Here is a 24258-nt window from a genome sequence, read left to right on the forward strand (position 1 = left end):
ATCTCCCCCTATTTTATGAGATTTCCACTCTATTAATGGCAGATCAGCAAAATATGATCAAACTGATTTTTATTTTTAATTAAAATTTTACTTTATAATTTTTCTTAAGCTTTGTTCATGGAATTTGCATTTAGCTTTATGCACAGATAGAGAGTAAGAGAAATTGTTGATATTGGTTATAGTAAAAAACAATCGGAGAAAAAAAAATCTGATGGTCTACTGTGAAACTGCAAGTTTTTCTTTTTTGTTGGTGGTCAGCACAGGAACTACAACTACCCATAAAAAGAATAGAAGTATTTTTGTAGTTAAGGTTTACATATATACTTTGTGACATGAAAGGTGAGGCTTTATGGTGAGGTTGTATTTTGCATGTCACATGAAAACCAGTTGAGGATGCCACGAAGAGGCTTCTTGGAAAGATACTACGCCCCTAGAAAAGCTTTTGCTTTTTATTATGGCATTGCTCGATAATTGATGGTCTATCAAATCTTTGTTTACTTGTTTCTATTTACTTGCCTTCCCATAAGGGCAAAATTAAACACAAGGTTGATTTGGAAGAAATCCAGCTCTCAAAAATTGGCACTCAGGATTGGGATAAAAATTAAAATTACCTGAAAGTTGTTAATTTGTTGGTGGACTAGTGTGACAAATTGGAGTCAAAGTATTAAAAAAAGTAAAAAAAAAAAAAAGAAGAAAAAAAGTTTGGAGGAAGGTAAGCACTTATAAACATGCGAATGTAAGTGGGTTTGATATCACGTTTCTGAATCTAATTATAAATCATAACTAATTAGAACAATTTAAACAGCTTCAAACATAACTCAATCCCAGAGCTAAAGTATATTTTGTCATGAATTTTGTGTCATCAAAATAAGAAAACAAATCTTAGGAAATTTATGTTTTTGTATTTATGGGATCAGGATTGATTATTCATATCATTTGAATTCTTCAGATTTCTGTTCTTAAGTGTTATTTTATTTTATTGTTGCGGCCAATGTAACCTACAGCCTTCTTCAGGTGTATTTTGTTGAACTCTGGAATCTTTCTATTGAACTTACAATCTGCATGGAATTTAAAACAGAACCGTTTATTTAATCTATGGGGGGGGGGGGCAGCATGCTCTTGTCCAATCAGCCATGACTGAGTAGAAGTCCTAAGTAATTCACAATTGTATTTTGAGTGTTGCTTGCACTGAGGATTGAACCTTCAACCTCCAGAAGAGTATAATTTACAACTGAATTTTACCAAGTATTTTATTCACTATGCCACTCAAAATACAACTGTGAATTACTTAGGACTTCTGCTCAGACATAGCTGACAGAACTAGAGCATGCTACTCCTATGGATTAAATAAAAGGTTCTATTTGAAATTCCGGGCAGATTCCAGAGTTTGAAAGGATATGCCTGAAAATGGTCGGAGGTTACATAACACTCAAGATGAGAGCAGTAGCCCAAAGAATCCAAATAGTATGCATAAAAAGGTTTATAACTCTAAGTAATGTATATAGCGAATGACCTGACCGTACTCATACTCCGAGAGGCTAGCATCAGTGTCTCTGACATACTCCTTGAAATAATTCATTGTATGATAAGAAAAGGAGTATCACTGCTTTACAACACATTTTATTTGGGATGGAGAATGAAAAAATTATTGGATGTCAGCTTTTACATACGCAATTTCTAATATAATATTTTGACAATTATTTTATCTATATAAACATGAATGTTGATGGGCAAGCCATAAAAAAACACTCTTTTTTTTAAAATTTTTTATATATTTTATATATTTTTTTTTATTATTTATATTTATATAAATAAAAAAATTTAAAAAAAACTCTTTTTTTTTTTTTTCTGTGAGAACATGTCAAAATTTATTTAGAATACTACATGACAAAAATAACTGATTTTATTACCACACAGTTTTTGTGATCATGTTTTGCAATTAATGGGGTGGGGGAACAACCTCTGTTATTTTCATCGCACCAAATTTTTTGTTTTCAGAAACAAAACTTTTGGAAATGAGGATTGATTCTTTGAATTATTCGGACTATTGTTCTCATCTTGAGTTTTATTTTCACAACGTTTCAGTCAATGGCTTTCTGGCCATTCTTCAGGTGTATTTTATCGAACTCTTGAATCTGCACAGAATTTTGGACAGAACCATTTATTTAATGCACGGGAGTAGCATGCTCTCGTTCCATCAACCATGACTGGGTAGAAGTCCTAAGTAATTTGATTGTATTTTTCAGTGACGCCCTCACTGCAGATTGAACCTTCAACCTCTAGAAGATTGTAACTTAAAACTGAATTTTTAAAGTATTTTATTCACTACGCGAAGAGTTCCATTTGAAATTCTATACAGATTCCTGAGTTCAACAGAATACACCTGAAGAAGGTCGGAGGTTGCATCAACCGAAACATTGTGAAAATAACATTCAGGATGAGATTAGAAATCTGAATAATACAATTTTTTTTTTTTTTTTTATCAGATGTTGATCTTTTTTCTTAAACCTGAATCCTGTAGAAGTGACGATGGTTGAAATTCCCTCCAGCTGATTTTTATTCACTTTGTAATTTCTCAGCCGGAGCCAAAATCTTCATTATCAGTTCGTTTTTATTCGTATTTTTATTTATACACAAACAAATCACAGATGTTTTAATTTGACTGCAGCATATATGACGCCAATAAATGTTCTGTATGAAGAGTTTGTCTATTTCTCAAGGCTGGAATAACTGCAGAATTGTTGGATGGAATTCTTGCCAAGAAAATTAAATTTTTTTCCCTTTTACAAAAATTGTTTCATATTCTTTTTTGTCTTTATTTTTTCTTCTATCTTTTCCTTTTTTCTTTTCTTGTTTTTTTTTTTTTTTTTTTTTTTTTTTTCCTGATTTGCACTGGAAGAATGTAATCATTTAAAAAAAATCTTGCAACTTTTTTTTTTTTCAACCTTTATTCATTTATTTTTTTTTCAACCTTTATTCATTTCTTTTTTTTTCTTTCCTTTATTTCTCTTTTTCTTTTTTTCTCTTTCTTTTTTCTTTCATTCTTTTTTCTCCTTTTTCTCCATCTTTCTTTCTCTTTTTTTGTTTCCTTTCCTGATTTGCACTGCAAGGATGAAGTCACCTGAAACAGAACTTCCTATGTTTGTGTGTGACTTGTTTTTTTTCTTCTTTTACTTTAACAAGGGGTTAAAAAAAAATCTTTATTCAAAACACTTCTAATTTTTGTAAACATCTTTGGCACAAATCTTAATTTATAGAAAAATGTGAAACGGTGGTGGATTGGGCGAGGGGTTAGAAAAACTCCAGACAAATGTTTGGCAAATTAACCATCACTCTTAGCACATAGGTTGTCAATTATGCGTTAACAAAATTCCCAGAGGAGTTTTCCAAGCATTGAGAAAATTTTCTTCTTCCTTAAATAAATGTCTTCTTGTCTATTTCCAAAGAAATCATCATGATCATCTTTGGTTTAATATCTTTTACATGCTGGCATGTAAAACAGGAAACCATCAGTCTGCTTCCCAACGAACTACAACATGGTCATCAAGTTTAATATAAACAAATACTTGATAAGCCACCCTCTTGGATAATTACTTCCTCTTAAATGATCTTCTATCCACCCATTGCTTTTGGTTCTCTTGTAGAGGCATGAGAGAATTGACAATCTCCTTCGCCATAAGTAGCTGGGAGCTTCGATAAGCAATGGCTCATTTAGTATAAAAGAATAAATGTGTTCAACAGCGTTAAGAAAATGACTTCCAAATTAGCCTATCTCTGGCCAGGTTTTTATTTCTCTCTTTCCTTCAGGTTCATTTTTATCACTTACATTTTGGCCTTCCCTGTGAACTGAACTTGCTACCTCAACTGTTCTACATCTACTAACCCAAGAACTCTCATAAGACTTGCATTACACATCGATTATATCATTCTGATCCATGCAATGCATGTCCTCAATCCTCACTGGCCAGGTTTCACTTCCATACATCATCACACTACATAAATATGCCCGATAGACTTTTTCCTTGCTTAACAGTGTTAACGCTCTGCCAGTTAATAATGGCAGAAGTTTCCTGAACTTAATCCATCCTCTCCTAACTTTTGGAATTACATTAGCACCTGCTCCATTCTATACTCAATGATATCACCAAGGTAACAAAGCTTTTTAGACAACCTCATTAACTTTGCTATCACGATATACTTTGTCGGAATTTGAATTCTCCGCCATTTCCATTATACTAGTCTGGGTGCCCGACGTTGCCCGGGTGTTTGGAGGTGTGTGTTGAGCAAAAAAAAAAAAAGTGGTAGTAGGCAGGCAGGCTTAAACCAATACCGCGAAGGAGGAAAAGAATGTGAAAAAAAAAGTGATGTCTTTGCCGGAAGTGGTGAAGGTTTAAATTAAGGCTCGTCAATTGAAAAAAGGGGATGACTTTTGAAAATATTAGCGAAAAAAGCGACCCCTCCTTGTAGAAAAGTGCCCAGTTGAGGACGAAGGAATTAAATTTAAATTAAATTTTTAGCCAATTTTTCAATATTTGTCGTGTGAAGGGTCGAGCTTCAAAACGATACCAATCTTGTGAAAATTTGTCGCAAGTTTTAGGCAGACATACAAACATACGTACATTTAAATAGACAAGTGAGGTTTATATTATAAATTACATTTTTTTTTATCAACCTGTTAGAAATTCCAATGCACTTCTTGTCTACCCAATGCTTACAGGAACCACACAAAATTGTAGCAGCAATATCCATATATCTATAAAAGTGAGAATGTGTGTGAGGACACTTCTCAACTTATATACTCAACAAATTTTTGATCTGCAGATTTGAAATTTGGTATATAGGATAATCAGACATGTGGAAAACATTTTAATCGGTTTTCATCCAGAAAAAATAGGTGCTAAGGGAGTCAAATTTGAGGAATTGGTATGTGGGGGAGGGGTCAGATCTTTTCTATTTTCAACTGTTTCACGAATGCACATGCGCTGCCGTGAAATATGACAATTTCTTCATGAAAAAAAAAAAGGGTTTGAAAGACGATGTCAAAACAAACCCAGGAAACAGTTTTATTTCACATAACCAAATATTCTATTGTTTGCACACATTAAAAGTAGATTTACTTAGAAACGTCTTTTAAGTTTTGGTTTCATCATTGGGATGGGATTAATTGCCGATTATCAGTTAAGAAGTCTGTTGGTAAAAAAAAAAAAAAAAAAGCATGGAGAGGAAGGGGCGTGTTAAACTTGTGGTTCTTTTTTATTTCCCACCCCAACTGAAAAATGGGCTGAGTCATTATACGGTTGCTTAAAATCACAATCACTTCACCCTGCAAATCATGAACTCTAAAAAGTCAAATTTCATTTTCCTTTGTTTGCAGTGATAATAAAATGTCTGTTTCTTTTGCATTGGTTGTTTGAATAAGGACGCGCGTTTTCTGCGATGTTTCCCTTCCTCGTTTGTTTATCATGAGGAAAGGAGATAAAATTGTCTTCACAACGAAGGCAAAGCGGTTTTGCTGCTTGGCAATCGTCCACAAACTCTCCAAATCATCTTGAAGCTCTGCCAAAGAGAACATTTCTAAGCTGTTATTGTTGTAGATATCTTCTGACGATAGCATGAACCAAAACTATCAGGGGAGATAATCCAAACATACTTCCACAATAATCTTACAGCAGCTGCCATTTTCTTTTTTGGTCTCTCTTTCTGTCATATATTTCCTTGTGACTTTTTTGAGGAGAGAAATAGTGTATTCTTGTCTTTTGTCTTACAGTTCAAAGAGATACACTTTAAAAAAATATACCCAACTCGATTATTTATTTTTTTTTTTTTTACTGTCATCAGCATCTTTGTCACATCATTCATTTTAGAATTATTTTTATCCAAATAAACAAAATGGAAATTTATTCAATATTTTCAAATCATTATTCAGAATTTTTAAACCATTTTCTTTGCCTTGATTGTTGCCATTTTGCCACTGTTTGGCCGTACTCTGGCATTTTATAGAAAAGTGGATGCAGTGTATATACTTTTTGGGTTATAAAATAGAAAAGGCTTAGTGAGGGACATAACTGTCATATCTTTTTTTCTAGTATACTAGTAGGCCACCCAGCATTGTTCAGTCGTAAAATACACTTAAATATAATATTTTAATTTATGCAGACTTTGTATTAGTATAGAGCCAATTCTCTATTGATTATTATATTGTACCCAATGCATACTAATGATTTCAAAAGTAGAAATATATATATATGACTCTGTGCCATCAAAACAAAAATATATAATTGTTCAGCATAATTCATTACCATCTGAGCTAAGTCCATTCATATAAATGGTGTTGTTAAAAGTATAAATGCATGTTGGCCCATGTGTATAAGTAACATGTTTAGTCGACTTACACTTGCCAAGTTCATCTTTTTTTCAGTTTTGACCCCTTAGCAGTTATTTTTACTGGCTACAAACCAAATCAAATTTGCTTTACAGGTTCAAATCCTTTATATATCAAGTTTCAAATCTGTAGACCAAAAATTGACAAGAGTATTTTGGTAAAGACTGTTCCGCATACACAGACGGACAAGATCACTTATAGAGATAATATAAATAGAATTATGAAGATAAATATTATCTTAAAATTAGAACTTATCAAGATAAGGTCAATTAAAAAATAGGACAAATTGATGAAAAAAAATTGAATAAATTATGATTAACTATGCTTTTTATTTTCCGCAATAAACTTTCTTATATATTTTCAAATTTTACTAACCAGTGATACATTTTTATTAATCTCTAATCAAAAAAATCTGTCTTTAGAAATCAATGGATTAAGGATTTTTAATTATTATTGTTTGCATTTTTGCTGGATCAATAAATATTGTAATTTATTCAATTCATTTTTTATTATCAAATTTTCCTATGTCTTATACAAATATAAAACTATTTTTAATAAATATTTTTTATTATCTGTAGACATATGTTTTGTGTTATCATTAATACTAATCTATCTGAATCATGAAACTGTCTCACTGGTCAAACGATTCAAACCCTGGATCTTATCACAAAGTTGTTGTTGTGTGTGTGTGTGTGTGTGTGTGTGTGTGTATATATATATATATATATATATATTAGTGATGGGATGATTCCAATATTTTTACCGATTCTGTACTAAATTCCTGATTCCAATAAAATTACAGATTCCGATTCTTTTATAAATCTCTAATTATTTAACTAAAAGATTATTTCCCCTGATTTTCGTAAAAACACATGTTATTTTCCTAAATGTAGAAATACACTTTACTGGTAATTTTAAAATCAATAAATATTTATTATTTTATCATTATTACCAACAATGGAAGATTTTGCTTTAAACAAAATCAAATAAAAACAGACAATTAAAAGAATCGTTTTGGCATCAGAAAATAGGCATCAATTTTTCCCATTTCCAATTCCAATTAATCGTCCTAACACTGGTGTTGTTATCATATTTGGGCTAGTGAATTTCTGTTCCATTTGAGAGTTCTTGATAAAGTGCAGAAACGTATCTGTAATATGATGGACCCCTATCTTTTCTTCTTCTTTTTAGCCCCTCCCTCCCTCTCTCTCTCTCTCTCTCTCTCTCTCTCTCTGGTGTGATGTTACTAGTCTCAGTATTCTTTTTTATAAATGCTATTAAATGTATTAAAAATAATGTTGAAAACGATATTTTCCACATGAGGTTAAATTAAGCAGAAAGGTGAAAAATTCCAGTAAAAGTTAAAGATTAGAAAAGTTTACATGTTATTATGCTGATAATAATATTGTGGATGGCTGGTGTGAATTAGAGATGAGAGATTGTCATTTTGTTGATTTTGCCGTGTTTTTATTTGATGGAGTTAGCTTGGATTAAAGTAAAAGAAGGGTCACAAAATTCCATTTACAAATACTGTGTGTGTTAAAAAAAAAATGCTACAATAGGAAAGTCTTCCTCTTAGGCTTGTGAGCTAATTGGATTTGGTCTGTAAACTTTCTCCTTCAAAAGAAGGCAGTATTACTTGACCAGAGCTAATACCACACCAGATTTTACCATTTTTTAAGAAATAATGTTTTGCATTGGATCGATAATAAAAATAAATGAAAATAAAAATCGTGTTTTGTTCATTCCATTCATCATCTTCAATCCTCTCGTAATATTCTTCATTATTCAACTTACTATCTATCTTATTAACCCTTATCCTCAAATTGCATTTTGCTTTGACAAATGGTGACTTATCAGTAAAATAAAAAAGAAAAGGCAAAAAATCCCAGGTGATGTCAAATACAGTTAATTTTATGTTAACAACCATAATATTTACTGATATGAAATCCAGAATAAATTGATAAAATCTAGTTGGAATTAATTTTATTTAAGAACAGAATTTATTGAAAGATTTGTGTTTGGGAAAGAGTAATAAATAGAAAAAAAAAGGACTGATTAAAAAAGGTAAATGCCATTAAAATGTCTGAAAGCAAAATTATTTACAATACAAATAATGATGATGCAGGACAGATAAGGATGTCAGCCTCCCAAACTAAAAATAAGAATTAGTCAATACTATCAAAATAAGAATAACAGAATCAAAAGGTTAAGGTTTTATCACTAAGTTTTATTCTTGGCACAAAAATGGTGCAGGTGATTGCATTGTTGGCTTGCATGATGATGATGATGATGATGACGACTGTGTTTGGATAAATTGTAAGGAAAGTACTATGGTTTCTGATATGGACACCATGGTGATATAGCAAAGGTTTAATGTTGAATAATATTGTTATGCTTTGGAATTTTTCCAAGAGCATTGATAATTTGCATTATCCTGTGGCATCATGAATATCAGTGTTAAGTAATAAACTATTCTACAAAGAACAAAAATCTGTTTGCATGTCCAGCTAAAACTTGAAAAATATACAACAAACACGTACAAAGTTGATTTTTTTTTAATCAACATAACCTTGGATGTATAATATCTAAAATAAAAAAAATAAAATAAATGGGGGGGGGTCAAATGGCTTTTAATATTATCAAAACATACATCTTTTAATGTAATCATGTAGTCTGTTTTCCAAGCACTAACTAAAGTGTAATAACTCTAGTTGTGTGTGTGCCCAGAGTGAGGAATGAGAAAAAGAGGGGCTACAGGGAAGGAGGAATCAATTCTAAGTGACAGTTTTCTGGAGGCTTTAACCTTTAAGTTTGATCACCAGTGCAGGTTATATTAAAAAAACAATTACAAATTACTTAAAACTTTTACCCAGTCATAATTGATGGAACAAGAATAAGCTACCCCGTAGATAAAGGGTTTCCTTTGAATTTCTGTACAGATTTCTCAAGATGAGAACAGTAATCTGAATAATCCAATAATTATTATTATAACCTGAATGTAAATATCTGCAGGACTGTTCAGAATTATTTCCCTTTTACTGTACATATCTAAAACTAGATTTAAACAAAGATATAGAATTCCATAGCCAGTGCTCAGCTGTATGACTAGTTGAGGTAGAAGTAAAAAGAGATCAGAAGCAAGAGGGTTACTATATAAGCAGACTAGAATTATCTATTGTACTTAGATGGACAAGTCCATTCTATGGTTCTGATTGACTGTCAGGCCATAAGCAGACATTCTAATATTGAACATCCCAAACTAAAATTTTATTTTTGTTAAATCTAAAAACTTTTAATGTGGAAATCTTTGTAAAACAAATCATAACTGATTTGGTGCCCCCCCCCCACTTATGATCAAACAAATTTGTTAGAATTTAGAAAATTTACCCTCTGTGTGCTATTGAACCAAGAGTTAATTATCACAGTATATAAGTAAAGTTGTGGCCTTCAAATAAGTAAAAAATCTTTACAAATGTATCAATGAAAATGTATCAAAATGGAAGCAATGATTATTAGGTGAAACCATACTTGATCTCATTGACGTCATTAATAAAGGAAAAAGACTTTGTTGATTTAGACATGTGGAACACTTGAACAGTGCCATCAAAATAACTTGAAATTTGGAAATTTCTGGTAGATGGGAAAGAGGCTGACCTATATTGCCTTGGAAGGAACTGCTGCAAAGGAATTACATAGTGTGGAAGCTCTCTGCAGTCGATTCTCATGGGTTTTTAGTAAATATTGAGATTGTATGCCTAAACAGTTTCTTAAAAAATTCAAATTAAATTACTGTAAAATATGTGTGTTAAAAGGAAAAAAAAAAAAAAAACAACGAAAAAACTTAGCACAATCTCACTATAAATGTATTTCAACCCAACAGAGCCTATTCGAGATATATAGTCCGACTGAAGAATGCTAAAAAAAAAAAAAAGATCACATGCCGTTTTGTATTTACTTAGAAGGAGGGGGAGAATTTAAAGATGGGGAGAAATGAGTAAAGAAAAGAAACAAGAAAACATTACATTTTTGTCGCTATGAAAACTACACATCTCAGCCTAAAAGTGTCAAACTGACCTCTTGATCCTTGATTCTTCTTATTAAGTTGAAAAGTTCATTTTTGAATGGCTACAATGCTTTTATGCATGGTTGTGCGAATTTGGATCTGAATATTCATACGCCTCCTTTCTGTCTTTTTCCAGTGAACGTTTTGGAGTTAAAATCAATTTAGTATTACGTAGTAATAGTGGGGGAAAAAGATGTTTTATCATTATGTTCATCTTTAGCGACACAAAATAAATTTTAAAAAATCATTCTCCATGATACACTACTGTAACATAATGGGTGGTGTTCATATATATGTCATGATTGTATGTTGTGTTTTACTAAATGTCTATTGTGGGGGTCTCCACTATCTGAACCCTAAGTTATCGTATGGTAGTGAGGGAGACCTGTTAAACTGTTCGCTCTGTTTGACATCCTCTTTCCAACTCATCTTTTTTCTCAGCTAACCATACTTCCGATGCTGGTCAACTCTCTTCCGGTGCAACTCGTCCAGTTTACACCTCAACATGTTGTGACAGTTTTTATCAAAACCTAGCTTCACATCTCATCTCTTGTTTACTTCCAGTTAGATAGACGGATAGATCAATAGATAGATCGATATATTGATAAACAGATACAAAGATAGATAGATAGCTAGATCGATAACAGCTAATTTCTCTTCTGTTCCACAATTATATAACACTACTTCCTGTTCAACTTGCAAAAATCTTCATTACTTTAGCATATTTACACATTCCAAATGTGTTTTTTACAGATTACATGCGTAATACTAAACAGAGTTTAACTCCAAAGATTCCTCATGTAAAAGAAAAAAGAAAACATAAAACCATTTTTGCCCCAATACAAATTTTTTTTTTGCTGTCTTCTGTTTCGGAATACAATCTCAACATTTACTAGAGTTTCTTGGAAGTGTCAAGTAAGATCTGCCATCTGTGCAGCTAGCCAGTTATCTAGATTAGAACCCACCAGTCAACATGATGCCCTTTAACCTGTATGTTATAGGAACCGATGATGATGAATTCAGCCTGAACATTAGGCAAAGTCTGATTTCATTCATATATTCAATTAGTTTTACCGGTGTTGACTGAGAGTCTTTTTATTTTTTTTATTTTTTTTACCAAATTAATTTGTTTCTAAATTATATTTAATTCTCATAACTATTTTTGTTACGTTTGCTAAGGTGTCGACTGTGTTTTCAGTCAAGTTTTTTTTTAAATAAAACCACTGTCAACAATTTCTCCTCTTTACCTGTATCTAAAGTCAAATGCATAGTCCATGAACAAAGTTTCTTTCCTGGAACTCTATATTACTGCACTACTTCTCAACTGGCTATGACATGGTAGCTTTCAAGTCCATATTAAACAAGTTTTTGTTAAACCATCCTCTTAATTAATTTCCCCGACTATTCATCATTACAGCGTTATTTCCCTCACTAACCACCTTACACTTGTTTGTTTTTTTTGTTTTGTTTTTTTACAAAGGAATCACCACTTATCAAGACCCAGAGGCCACTCGAGGATAAGGGTTAAAAAGTGTACAGTGGTCAAAAAGTGGCCTTTAGGCTTTGATATGCTGTGAATCCCTAATATAAACAGATTTTCTTTGTTCCATAAAACCAAACTAAAATTAAAAGAATATCTCAATGTATCTAAAAAAAAAAATTATGAATTGAAGTAAAATATTTTTTTTATGTTTCTGAATTTTTCAGACGAAGATTCATATTATTTGGTCTACTGTTCCATGTTGAGTGTTATTTTCACAACGTTATCCACAAGGATCCGGGGCATAGTGGATAAAATACTTGGTAAAATTCAGTCATAAGTTACACTCTTCTGAAGGTTGAAGGTTCAATCCTCAGTACAAAATGACGCTAAAAATATTATTGCGAATTAGTTCATGGCTGATGGAACGAAAGCATGCTACTCCTGCGGGTTAAGTGAAAGTTTCCATTCAAAATTTCCGTGTTCGACAGAAAGATTCCCGAATTCGACAAGATACATCTGAAAAAGGTTGAAAATTACACTAACCGAAACATTGTGAGAATAACATTCCAGATAAGAACAGTAATCCGAATATGAATATTTTTTTAGTGACAACATCGCATAAGTTTGGTTTTTTTTTTACTTAACCTCATATTAAAAATAGAATGTCTTTTCATTTCCAAAAAGAATCAAACAATTTAAATAAGCCAAATAAACAAAAGTAAATTCGTATGAATCAGTTTTTGATTCTGTTGTTGGCAATGGTTTCCCAGATTCTTTTTTATAAAGAATGTGGTGCTTACAGGTGCGACCTTGTGAAGGTTGCCAACATCCGTTAGTGAAACTAACTAAATTCAAACATGAGACACTCAGGTCATCATCATTCAGTGCTATTAAACCCTGTCACCTCCCGGCATAATCACATTGACATACCAGTTCTTGTTAGATCACCAAAGTTAAGCAACATTGAACCTTATCAGTACGAAATGGGTGACCATTTGGAAATACCAGCCACTGTATGTGGGAGGACATAAACTGCAAAACGTAACATCGTTATCTCCTCTAACCAGGATATAAATACGACTAAGTGTCGCTTATGAATCCAAATAATACAGCCTAATATATGATGCATGTTACTTTATCATCTTAAAAATAAATCACTGAATGATCGCTTGTCTATTGAATTGTCCCCTCTGTGTGATCCTCTCCCCCTCCCGTTTATTTAAACTATTCAAAGTGTTTGTATTCTTTTGATCAAACTATCAAGTCACTTTTGATTAGTAAGAAAGGACATTTTAAGAAGCCAGAAAACTGTTTATTGAATGTACCAAATACTTGTGATGGTTTCACTGGCAACTCCCAAATGAATTTTTATTTTTTTGAAGAAGAGGGATTAAGTGGGCAGTGTTACGCCCTGAATTAATTAAATACAAAATGTTTTATTCCTAACATCCTTTATTTTAATGGACAATGTACAACACACACACAGCATATAAGCAACACTCTTCCATAGAAAAAACTTAGTACTTTCAATTATTTAGTTGGTGCAAAAATAATGTATTTTGATGTTCAACTTCAAAAGATAACTCCTTTCATAATAAACTTTATTAATCAAAATAAGAACTATTTGAATCGACACATTTTAGCCAATGAGAAACAAGTTTATTTATCCAATTAGAATAGAAATCCTGAGTTCTGGAAGCGATGAAGTCATTGAAGGCCGATTCGGCATCATCTCAACTTTTGAAGCATTTCTAGTACAGGAAGTTATCAAGATACTTAAAAAAGTGATAATCGGTGGGCGAGAGGTCCGGTGAATATGGTGGATGAGGCAGTCTCATAAGAAGCTTCTGGTGCATTTTGTCAATTAGTACTTCTCCGCCGTAATCATTTCACCCAGATTCAAGAAGCTGTGATGGATGAAACCGGTTGCAGACCACTAAACAGTCACCTTTTTTCAGCTTCGGGAAGTGTTGTGGAGCTTCTCCGATATCCAACCACTGTGCCGAACATTGCCGGTTGTTGTAGAGGAGCCACTTTTAATCACACATCACAATCCGCTCGAGAAATGTGTCATTTTTGTTGCGCAGAAGGAACGTAGAAGATACCTCAAAACGATAATTTTTTTTATTATTGTTCAATTAATGCGGCACATATTTATCCAACTTTTTTGACTTGTCTATTTGCTTTAAATGGCGAATGACTGTTGAGTGCTCGACCTCGAGTTCAACAGCAACTTCTCGTGTGGTTTTGTGTGAATTGGCTTCAATTAAAGTTTTCAAATGTTCGTTATCAATTGTAATCGGCTGGCTGCGACCATTTTCATCTTCAAGGCTCTCATCACCATTGTAAAATTTCTTGAATCACCATTATGCTACACGTTTGTTAGTGGTTCTTGGACTAAACGCATCACTGATATCACGAGCTGTCTTGGCAGCTTTTCAACCTAGTTTGAACAGGAACAAGAAAATCGTGCAGATTTGAATTTTGTTCATGCTGTCAAAAAGCCTGAAAAAAATGAATAAAGAGATTGAGAATGATAACAAACAATAGGATTCGATAGAGCAAAAAACCTGCGCCAAAATGATAACATGGCTATATATATATATCTATATATATATATATATATATATCAATGAATTCAGAAATCATATATAAAAGTAATATATGTGAAAAAGCGATATTGTTTTTGTACCAACCTAATATTAGTATGGTAAAAATGTAAATATATGAATAATTCATTTAAATACGATAGTATTTTGCACTATAAGTGTTATAAAATATGTGTGTTATTTAACTGTGTTATCTAACTCTTTATTTAATGGACTAGTATCCTCAAATTCCTTAATCTCTATTTTAATGGCCTGTGACTTGTCTAGTGGTTGTGAGTGTGTGTGTGTATTGCATATAATTCACAGCACATTTATTATGACATATCTGTTGCTGCAAGGCCTTCTGTCTTTTAGCCACTACCTAGAGGATTTGCCAACGTCTTGGGGAGCTTGGTTCTGTTTAAAGAAAACGTTTCAAGACAGACACAAGACAATGTATGTTTTCATATACTGGTTTAGTTTACTTCCAGGCATCTCGTCTTCCGCAGCATGTAGTGAAATCGACCATCTCGGACTTATGGCATTTCTCTGCATCCATTTGGAGACTGTCGACCTCTTATGGGAGACCTGTTTAACCCATCTTGCTTGTTCACTGTCTCAAATCCAACTCACTAAACTTAACTCGGCTTTTCCAAACCAGAACACCTGACAAATCACTTCTGATCCTTATTTGGATATTTCCGGTGCAAACTGACTGGTCAGCCTAGTTTGATACACGTCACAACATGATCCTTTGATCCTTTCTGTGCTTGCATGCTCGCTCAACTTATTGTTTTCCACAATTCAATCTCTGTTATTTACTCCACTAGACAGATCGACTGATAGATAGACAGACAGACAGATAATTTGAATAAATGCTTTTTACTCCGTGTTGCCCGGCGTTTACCTAACATAAGTAACAGATTTGATGACGCAATTGTTAAAGTACCAGATGACAACAACTGGGGTTCAGGTTGCAACATTTAGCTGCACTGATGAGTCATAGAGAGAACGGAACACATATTTATTGATAATTGTATGTAATATTCTTCTATAAATATAAAATTCAATGTTTGTGCGTTTTAGAAACTAATGTGTTAACAATTAAAACATGCAAATGAATTTCAAAAACGGTTAAATCTAAAGACATCATTAACATTTTTCCTCGATTCCATCTGAGGTCACCAGGAGCAATTATCGGTTAAGTTGATTCATTTTTTTTTTTAATAGGTTTCATTCATTTCATGAAAAAAAGAAAATTTGAGTAAAAAATGTACTTAAAAAATGAGTAAACATTCAAGCAATTATTTTTATTAGTATTTTCAAGATTTAAAATAATTTGCTATTTGTTTTTTAAAATAATTTGAATTCATTTTAATTTATCAAGTTCATTTGCTGTATTATAACTGTGTAAGCAACATGGACTACTTTTTTAGTAACAGCATGTTAAGTTGTTTTGATTGATTGCTCCCATATTACAAATGATATTTTTAAGTATTAGAAATTAAACTTGATTTTTTTTTCTTTTAATAGTACATCAATATAAAAAAAAATCAGATTTGGATCATGTAAAAACAAAAAGAAATACAATTTGATACTAAGGCAATAATTTCATTCAGTAAAATTTCAATTTGCATTTTTGTTATGTGAAAGACAACTTCTTTAAGATACGATGGTCATTATAGGCATAATGATGCACACCAAATTTGAAAAACACCAACAATAAAAATAAATTGCCTGTCACAAAAAAATAGTAACGTAACTCGAAGTAGTCTGAAAAAATCATTAATGACACAAGAGAACGAATTGCGAATTTATAAAAAGAAAGGATTAAATTTTGTTTACATCCAAATTTTGTCAAAATAATCGAAAAAGTGAACAATATTGCAAGTCGAAATTTAAGAGAATTCCACTATTTTTATTTATTTTCCATACTCTCAACTGTTTTGTTATACACACTAGTGCTTAAATACTGCTTAAATACTGCTTAAATATGGCTTCCTTCAACAAAGATCTTGTGCTATCAGATCAGACTGTCTGAAGATACTGGCTTCTTGACCTAAAATGCACGAAACATTAATGGTATTTTTCCCGTTGCCTTTGCAAAACTCAATCATGTTCTGCAAAGCCTAAAACAAAAACAATTTTCTTCTACAAAAACTAAACCAAACACCATAAATAAATATTTAAAGATGTAAAGAACTTGAATCATAAAAAATTTTACCGAAATTACTGGATTAAGCTTTAATGACCCAAAAGGTTTGATATGCCGTAAAACAAAAAGCAACCAAGGTAGAGTTTATATATCAGTTGATTCTCTTACACTTTGATTCTATAAAAGTTTTTTCTTATGCATTGTCAGGTGGTATGAGAATACAAAAATTATTTTCAATCAGTACAGATTCTGGCAGTGTGGCATGGTAAGAATTAATCGATTCACAGACTTGAACTAAACAAAATATAACCTAATAATGTCATGAATTTTTTGCAATATTTTGCTTCATTTTTTTCATGGTTAAATTTTTCATAATCAGTTCATTTCCTGGTGGGTGACCATTTAGTTAAAGTGCGTGTTTGTTTTTTATTCAGGTGGACGAATTACGACAACGGATGAAGGAGAAAGATTCAACAATTGAACGGAAAAGCAAGCAAGCGCAGCTGGTGCAACGAGAAAAGAAAAAGTTTGAAGCAGAATTGACTGATCTTCGAGATCATTTGGACATCAAAGACAGAAAAATTAATGTTTTACAAAGAAAGGTAAGTGGAAACTCTTTTTGGTTTCCATCAAGACCCGTAAACTATAGAAAAATAAAAATAAGTTTGTATGCATCTGCATCATACGACTTTTTGACCGCTTCATTCTGTCATTGGCATTCGTTTTATAGAATAGGAAGATCGTTCCATTCCAACATTTAAAACTTTATTGATCATTCTCATTAATGTGTTGATAAAAGAGGAATGGAAAAGAGAAGAGTGTTAGTAATAGAATAAGTTCATAAGTATGAACAAAGAAAAAAAATGTTATAATGTTATGTTTGAGCAAAAAAGAGTTCATATATGTAGCATTCACAGATCTTAAAGTCAGAATCCAAAGTTAGCCATGATGGATTATGTACTTTCTTGTCAAAGAGAGATTTAAAGGGCTGGTATGACTGACCATATATGGAGGGAAAAGGGAAACCATCTATCATTATGGAATGAAGTAAAAAGTTATGGACAGAAAAGAACGATGGAGAGTAAGACGACTCCAAGAAGCAGCAAATATGTTAGGTGATGATCAATAAGTATAGAATTTAATGTGATATGGGAACCGTTTATAAACAATAGATAATATATATAGTAATAAGTATATAGTAATAAAATGTATAGCTATAATAATATGCATATATAGTAATAAAATGTATAGCTATAATAATATACATATATAGTAATAAAATGTATAGCTATAATAATATACATATATAGTAATAATATGTATAGCTATAATAATATACATATATAGTAATAAAATGTATAGCTATAATAATATACATATATAGTAATAAAATGTATAGCTATAATAATATACATATATAGTAATAAAATGTATAGCTATAATAATATACATATATAGTAATAATATGTATAGCTATAATAATATACATATATAGTAATAATATGTATAGCTATAATAATATGCATATATAGTAATAAAATGTATAGCTATAATAATATACATATATAGTAATAAAATGTATAGCTATAATAATATACATATATAGTAATAAAATGTATAGCTATAATAATATACATATATAGTAATAAAATGTATAGCTATAATAATATACATATATAGTAATAATATGTATAGCTATAATAATATACATATATAGTAATAAAATGTATAGCTATAATAATATACATATATAGTAATAAAATGTATAGCTATAATAATATACATATATAGTAATAATATGTATAGCTATAATAATATGCATATATAGTAATAATATGTATAGCTATAATAATATACATATATAGTAATAAAATGTATAGCTATAATAATATGCATATATAGTAATAAAATGTATAGCTATAATAATATACATATATAGTAATAATATGTATAGCTATAATAATATACATATATAGTAATAATATGTATAGCTATAATAATATACATATATAGTAATAAAATGTATAGCTATAATAATATACATATATAGTAATAAAATGTATAGCTATAATAATATACATATATAGTAATAAAATGTATAGCTATAATAATATACATATATAGTAATAAAATGTATAGCTATGATAATATACATATATAGTAATAATATGTATAGCTATAATAATATACATATATAGTAATAAAATGTATAGGTATAATAATATACATATATAGTAATAAAATGTATAGCTATAATAATATACATATATAGTAATAAAATGTATAGCTATAATTATATACATATATAGTAATAATATGCATAGCTATAATAATATACATATATAGTAATAATATGCATAGCTATAATAATATACATATATAGTAATAATATGTATAGCTATAATAATATACATATATAGTAATAATATGTAGCAATAAATAGTAATATTAACATCTAGAAATAAAAATAGGTTTATGGTTTCTAAAATTCATACTAGAATTGTCCGCAAGGTTTGCACAGTGTTTAGAAAAGCTTGGGAAAATTTGGTTATAAAGGTGACCTTTTGAAGGTTGAAGGTTCAATGTTCAGATTGGGCGGCTGAAAATACAATTGCAAATTACTTAGAACCTCTAATCCAGACATGGCTAGTGGAACTAGGACATGCTACCCCCCCTCCCCCCAAGAATTAAATAAAGAGTTCCGTTTGAATTTCTGTGCAGAGCCTGAGTTCAACAATGCATACGTGAAGAAAGTCGGAGATTACATCGATCGAAACATTATGAAAATGATACTCGAGATGAGAACAAAAATGGTTGGTCACATTCAATGCTGCTAAGACTAAGATTGTTTCCTTCAATAACTACAAGAAACCTTCTCTACCACCAATAGCAATGGCCAAGAACACATTACCTGAAAGTACTTCTTTTAAACTCCTCGGCCTAACGTTTACAGGGAATATGAACTGGAATAGATACATTGAGAGCATTGCCAAGGCTGCTGCAAGGAAGGTTGGCTCCCTCTACCGTGCTAGAAAACTACTTACGCCTGACAGTATCCTATACCTCTATAAGGCAACCATTCGCCCATGTATGGAGTACTGTTGTCACATCTGGGCTGGTGCATCTGCTTCTTGTCTCTCGCTCCTGGACAGGGTTCAAAAGAGAGTCGCCAACCTGATAGGTCCTGAACTGTCATCTAGGCTTCAGCCTCTGTCCCATCGACGAGATGTTGCATCCCTCTGCCTGTTCTACAAATACTTCAATGGTGAATGCTCTGACGAACTGCAAACACTTGTTCCTCCCCGACGTAACTACCCCCGACAAACCCGACAAGCTACTAAGTCTCATCCCTTTACAGTAGAGATCCCTAGGTGCAAGAAAGCCTTTTACTCCAATAGTTTCTTCCCCAGAACTGCGGGTCTTTGGAACTCCCTTCCAGGATTCTGCTTTCCCAACTGCAATGACATGCAGAAGTTCAAGTGTAATGTTAACAAACATCTTTCTACTCATCTCCCTTCATAATGACCCCGCTAATTAAGTCCCTGATAGTAGCCCCCTGCTTCAAAGTGGCACTGTACCTTGTTTGGGGTGAAAATTGAATAAAAAAAAAAAAAAAAAAAAAGAACAGTAGTCTGAAAAATCTAAATCAGTCCTCATCACAAAAATTCTGAAATAATCAAATTTTCTATTCATTTTCAATTCTGTCATAATATTCTTCATCATTTGACTGATAATGTATATATCTCATTAACCCTTATCCTCAAGTGGATTTTAGACTTGATAAGTGATTATTCATTAGTTATAAAAAACAAGTAAAAACTTTTTCTAGGCCTTGTCACATATGCACATAAATATTTAGTTGACTGCTCGCAAACCTTTGTCACTCTTAATAAAGAGTTGATGCTACTTGAATCTATACTTATCCATCAAGAATTGCTAGAAGAGCCACACTTAAATTTCTGCTGAAATATTTTCCTAACTTTTCTCCTTATTTTCCTTATTCATTCCAGATCCAAACGCTTGAAGATGAACTGATTGATAAGGAAACGCAGTTAAAAAATGCTCAATCGCGCCTGGCCACAATCACAACGGACTCCACAGACAGTGCCTTATCATCCATGGAGGAATCTCTCTCGGATAAAGAACGATTAATCGATAGGTTGGTGTATAAGTTGTATGCGTTGTTGAATCCAATCAAATTTATTGACAGAAAAAATAAAGTGCAACAAGCCATGTAACAAAACTGATGCTTGTAGCAGAGATGCAAGTTCATTGCTTTTTAGCATAATTTTGTTTTGTTTTTATTCAGAAAAAGTGGATTTCCATTTAAATCAATAGAAACCTTTTTTTTATTGCAATGCTTTTTGTTTTTTCTTGTCTACAATTCTCCCTTTATTAAAAAACAAAAATAAAGAAAAATCTGTATGATATACATTGCCATAACACTCACATAAATTGATCAAATAGTTTTATTTTTATAAAAAAAATCATTTTTAAGCAAAGACATTACAACATAAATATCGCAAGTTTTGAATTATGTTGTCTCCTTTTATTTTAAATTATTTTCAAAATGGTGGACAAGACAGCCATTCTTTGGTTACTCATAAAATTTGATCTTCATATTTAAAAATAAAACTACTTGATCAGTTTACATGATTTTTGGAATATGATATTTTTGTTTCATCATGGGTACATACATAAGTTTTCTTTCTTTTTTTAATATCGAAGAATTCTGAATAAGAACCGGATTAAGTTCTGAACAAATAGCACACAAAGTGGAAATTTTTCTAATTTTCAACAAATTTTGAACAGTCATAATTTGCTGGCAAATTGTTCTACCAAAATATATTTGGTATTATTGTTTGTTTTACAAATTAAGTATTATTGTTTGTTTTACAAAGATCTGTGTGCCTGTTGGTATAAGAAAAATCAAATTTTGATTCGGGATCGCTACTAATGGTGGTTTTGGATAATATGTGTGTCAACTTATTTCTATCTTCAGGTTGCGGGACCAGCGTGAACGTTTAGAACGTGAACTTACCGAGGAGAATAATGCCCTTCGTGAACAGAACCAGCTTTACATCAAACAGATTGATGGACTCAATTTAGAAATAACAAATAAACAGGTGAGTCATGTTCAGAACATCAACAATCATAAAAACAGCTTTTTTTGTATATGTATGTAGATAAAAAGAAAAATTTAGTTTTCTATAGAAAATTAAACTGATAAAATAAAGAATTTGAAAAAAAATATATAATTAAAATGAGAAAAATTCAATGCAATGTTTTTATAAACATTAACTACTTAGACTTACAAGTTACTGCATCTTGCAACGCATGAGGCAATCAAAGTATAACATCATTGTTGATCTGAAGCCACAGCCACAGCGTCCCCCCAATTTCTTCCCATTGTGACCAAATCTCTCTAGATTGTCTGCATCCAATTCATTTTTGGTTTTCCTCTTTTTTTCTATCGAGGGTCCATGATAGCAAATCTTCATTAATACAAGTATAGTTAAAAAGAAGCAAATCTTCATTAATACAAGTATAGTTAAAAAGAAGCAAATCTTCATTAATACAAGTATAGTTAAAAAGAAGCAAATCTTCATTCTACAAGTATAGTTAAAAAGAAGCAAATCTTCATTCATACAAGTATAGTTAAGAAGAAGCAAATCTTCATTAATACAAGTATAGTTAAAAAGAAGCAAATCTTCATTCATACAAGTATAGTTAAAAAGAAGCAAATCTTCATTCATACAAGTATAGTTAAAAAGAAGCAAATCTTCATTAATACAAGTATAGTTAAAAAGAAGCAAATCTTCATTCATACAAGTATAGTTAAAAAGAAGCAAATCTTCATTCATACAAGTATAGTTAAAAAGAAGCAAATCTTCATTAATACAAGTATAGTTAAAAAGAAGCAAATCTTCATTCATACAAGTATAGTTAAAAAGAAGCAAATCTTCATTCATACAAGTATAGTTAAAAAGAAGCAAATCTTCATTCATACAAGTATAGTTAAAAAGAAGCAAATCTTCATTAATACAAGTATAGTTAAAAAGAAGCAAATCTTGATTAATACAAGTATAGTTAAAAAGAAGCAAATCTTCATTAATACAAGTATAGTTAAAAAGAAGCAAATCTTGATTAATACAAGTATAGTTAAAAAGAAGCAAATCTTCATTCATACAAGTATAGTTAAAAAGAAGCAAATCTTCATTCATACAAGTATAGTTAAAAAGAAGCAAATCTTCATTCATACAAGTATAGTTAAAAAGAAGCAAATCTTCATTCATACAAGTATAGTTAAAAAGAAGCAAATCTTCATTAATACAAGTATAGTTAAAAAGAAGCAAATCTTCATTAATACAAGTATAGTTAAAAAGAAGCAAATCTTCATTCATACAAGTATAGTTAAAAAGAAGCAAATCTTAATTTCTTACAAGTATAGTTAAAAAGAAGCAAATCTTCATTAATACAAGTATAGTTAAAAAGAAGCAAATCTTCATTAATACAAGTATAGTTAAAAAGAAGCAAATCTTCATTCATACAAGTATAGTTAAAAAGAAGCAAATCTTCATTCATACAAGTATAGTTAAAAAGAAGCAAATCTTCATTCATACAAGTATAGTTAAAAAGAAGCAAATCTTCATTCATACAAGTATAGTTAAAAAGAAGCAAATCTTCATTCATACAAGTATAGTTAAAAAGAAGCAAATCTTCATTCATACAAGTATAGTTAAAAAGAAGCAAATCTTCATTCATACAAGTATAGTTAAAAAGAAGCAAATCTTCATTCATACAAGTATAGTTAAAAAGAAGCAAATCTTCATTCATACAAGTATAGTTAAAAAGAAGCAAATCTTCATTAATACAAGTATAGTTAAAAAGAAGCAAATCTTCATTCATACAAGTATAGTTAAAAAGAAGCAAATCTTCATTCATACAAGTATAGTTAAAAAGAAGCAAATCTTCATTCATACAAGTATAGTTAAAAAGAAGCAAATCTTCATTCATACAAGTATAGTTAAAAAGAAGCAAATCTTCATTCATACAAGTATAGTTAAAAAGAAGCAAATCTTCATTCATACAAGTATAGTTAAAAAGAAGCAAATCTTCATTAATACAAGTATAGTTAAAAAGAAGCAAATCTTCATTAATACAAGTATAGTTAAAAAGAAGCAAATCTTCATTCATACAAGTATAGTTAAAAAGAAGCAAATCTTCATTCATACAAGTATAGTTAAAAAGAAGCAAATCTTCATTCATACAAGTATAGTTAAAAAGAAGCAAATGTTCATTCATACAAGTATAGTTAAAAAGAAGCAAATCTTCATTCATACAAGTATAGTTAAAAAGAAGCAAATCTTCATTCATACAAGTATAGTTAAAAAGAAGCAAATCTTCATTAATACAAGTATAGTTAAAAAGAAGCAAATCTTCATTCATACAAGTATAGTTAAAAAGAAGCAAATCTTCATTCATACAAGTATAGTTAAAAAGAAGCAAATATTCATTAATACAAGTATAGTTAAAAAGAAGCAAATCTTCATTAATACAAGTATAGTTAAAAAGAAGCAAATC

The 24258-nt window shown here is 30.9% G+C and overlaps 1 protein-coding gene across 8 annotated transcripts in view; it reads left to right on the forward strand.

Moving 5' to 3' along the window:
- The window catches only part of LOC145243675 (ELKS/Rab6-interacting/CAST family member 1-like), a 412696-nt gene that overhangs the window by 321440 nt on the left and 66998 nt on the right, over positions 1-24258 (forward strand). For all 8 annotated transcript variants that reach the window (XR_013862932.1, XM_080106725.1, XM_080106727.1 and 5 more), the window contains 3 exons: positions 17109-17276; positions 20685-20833; positions 21677-21800. Coding sequence is in view for 7 of the 8 variants with exons in the window: in XM_080106725.1 (XP_079962851.1) it covers positions 17109-17276; positions 20685-20833; positions 21677-21800 (441 nt within the window). In the remaining variant the exon portion in view is untranslated. The remainder of the gene's footprint in view (positions 1-17108; positions 17277-20684; positions 20834-21676; positions 21801-24258) is intronic.

This window comes from Euprymna scolopes, chromosome 22 (assembly GCF_053919585.1).
Source record: "Euprymna scolopes isolate OS-2025 chromosome 22, ASM5391958v1, whole genome shotgun sequence".
NCBI classification, from domain to species: Eukaryota; Metazoa; Mollusca; class Cephalopoda; order Sepiida; family Sepiolidae; genus Euprymna; species Euprymna scolopes.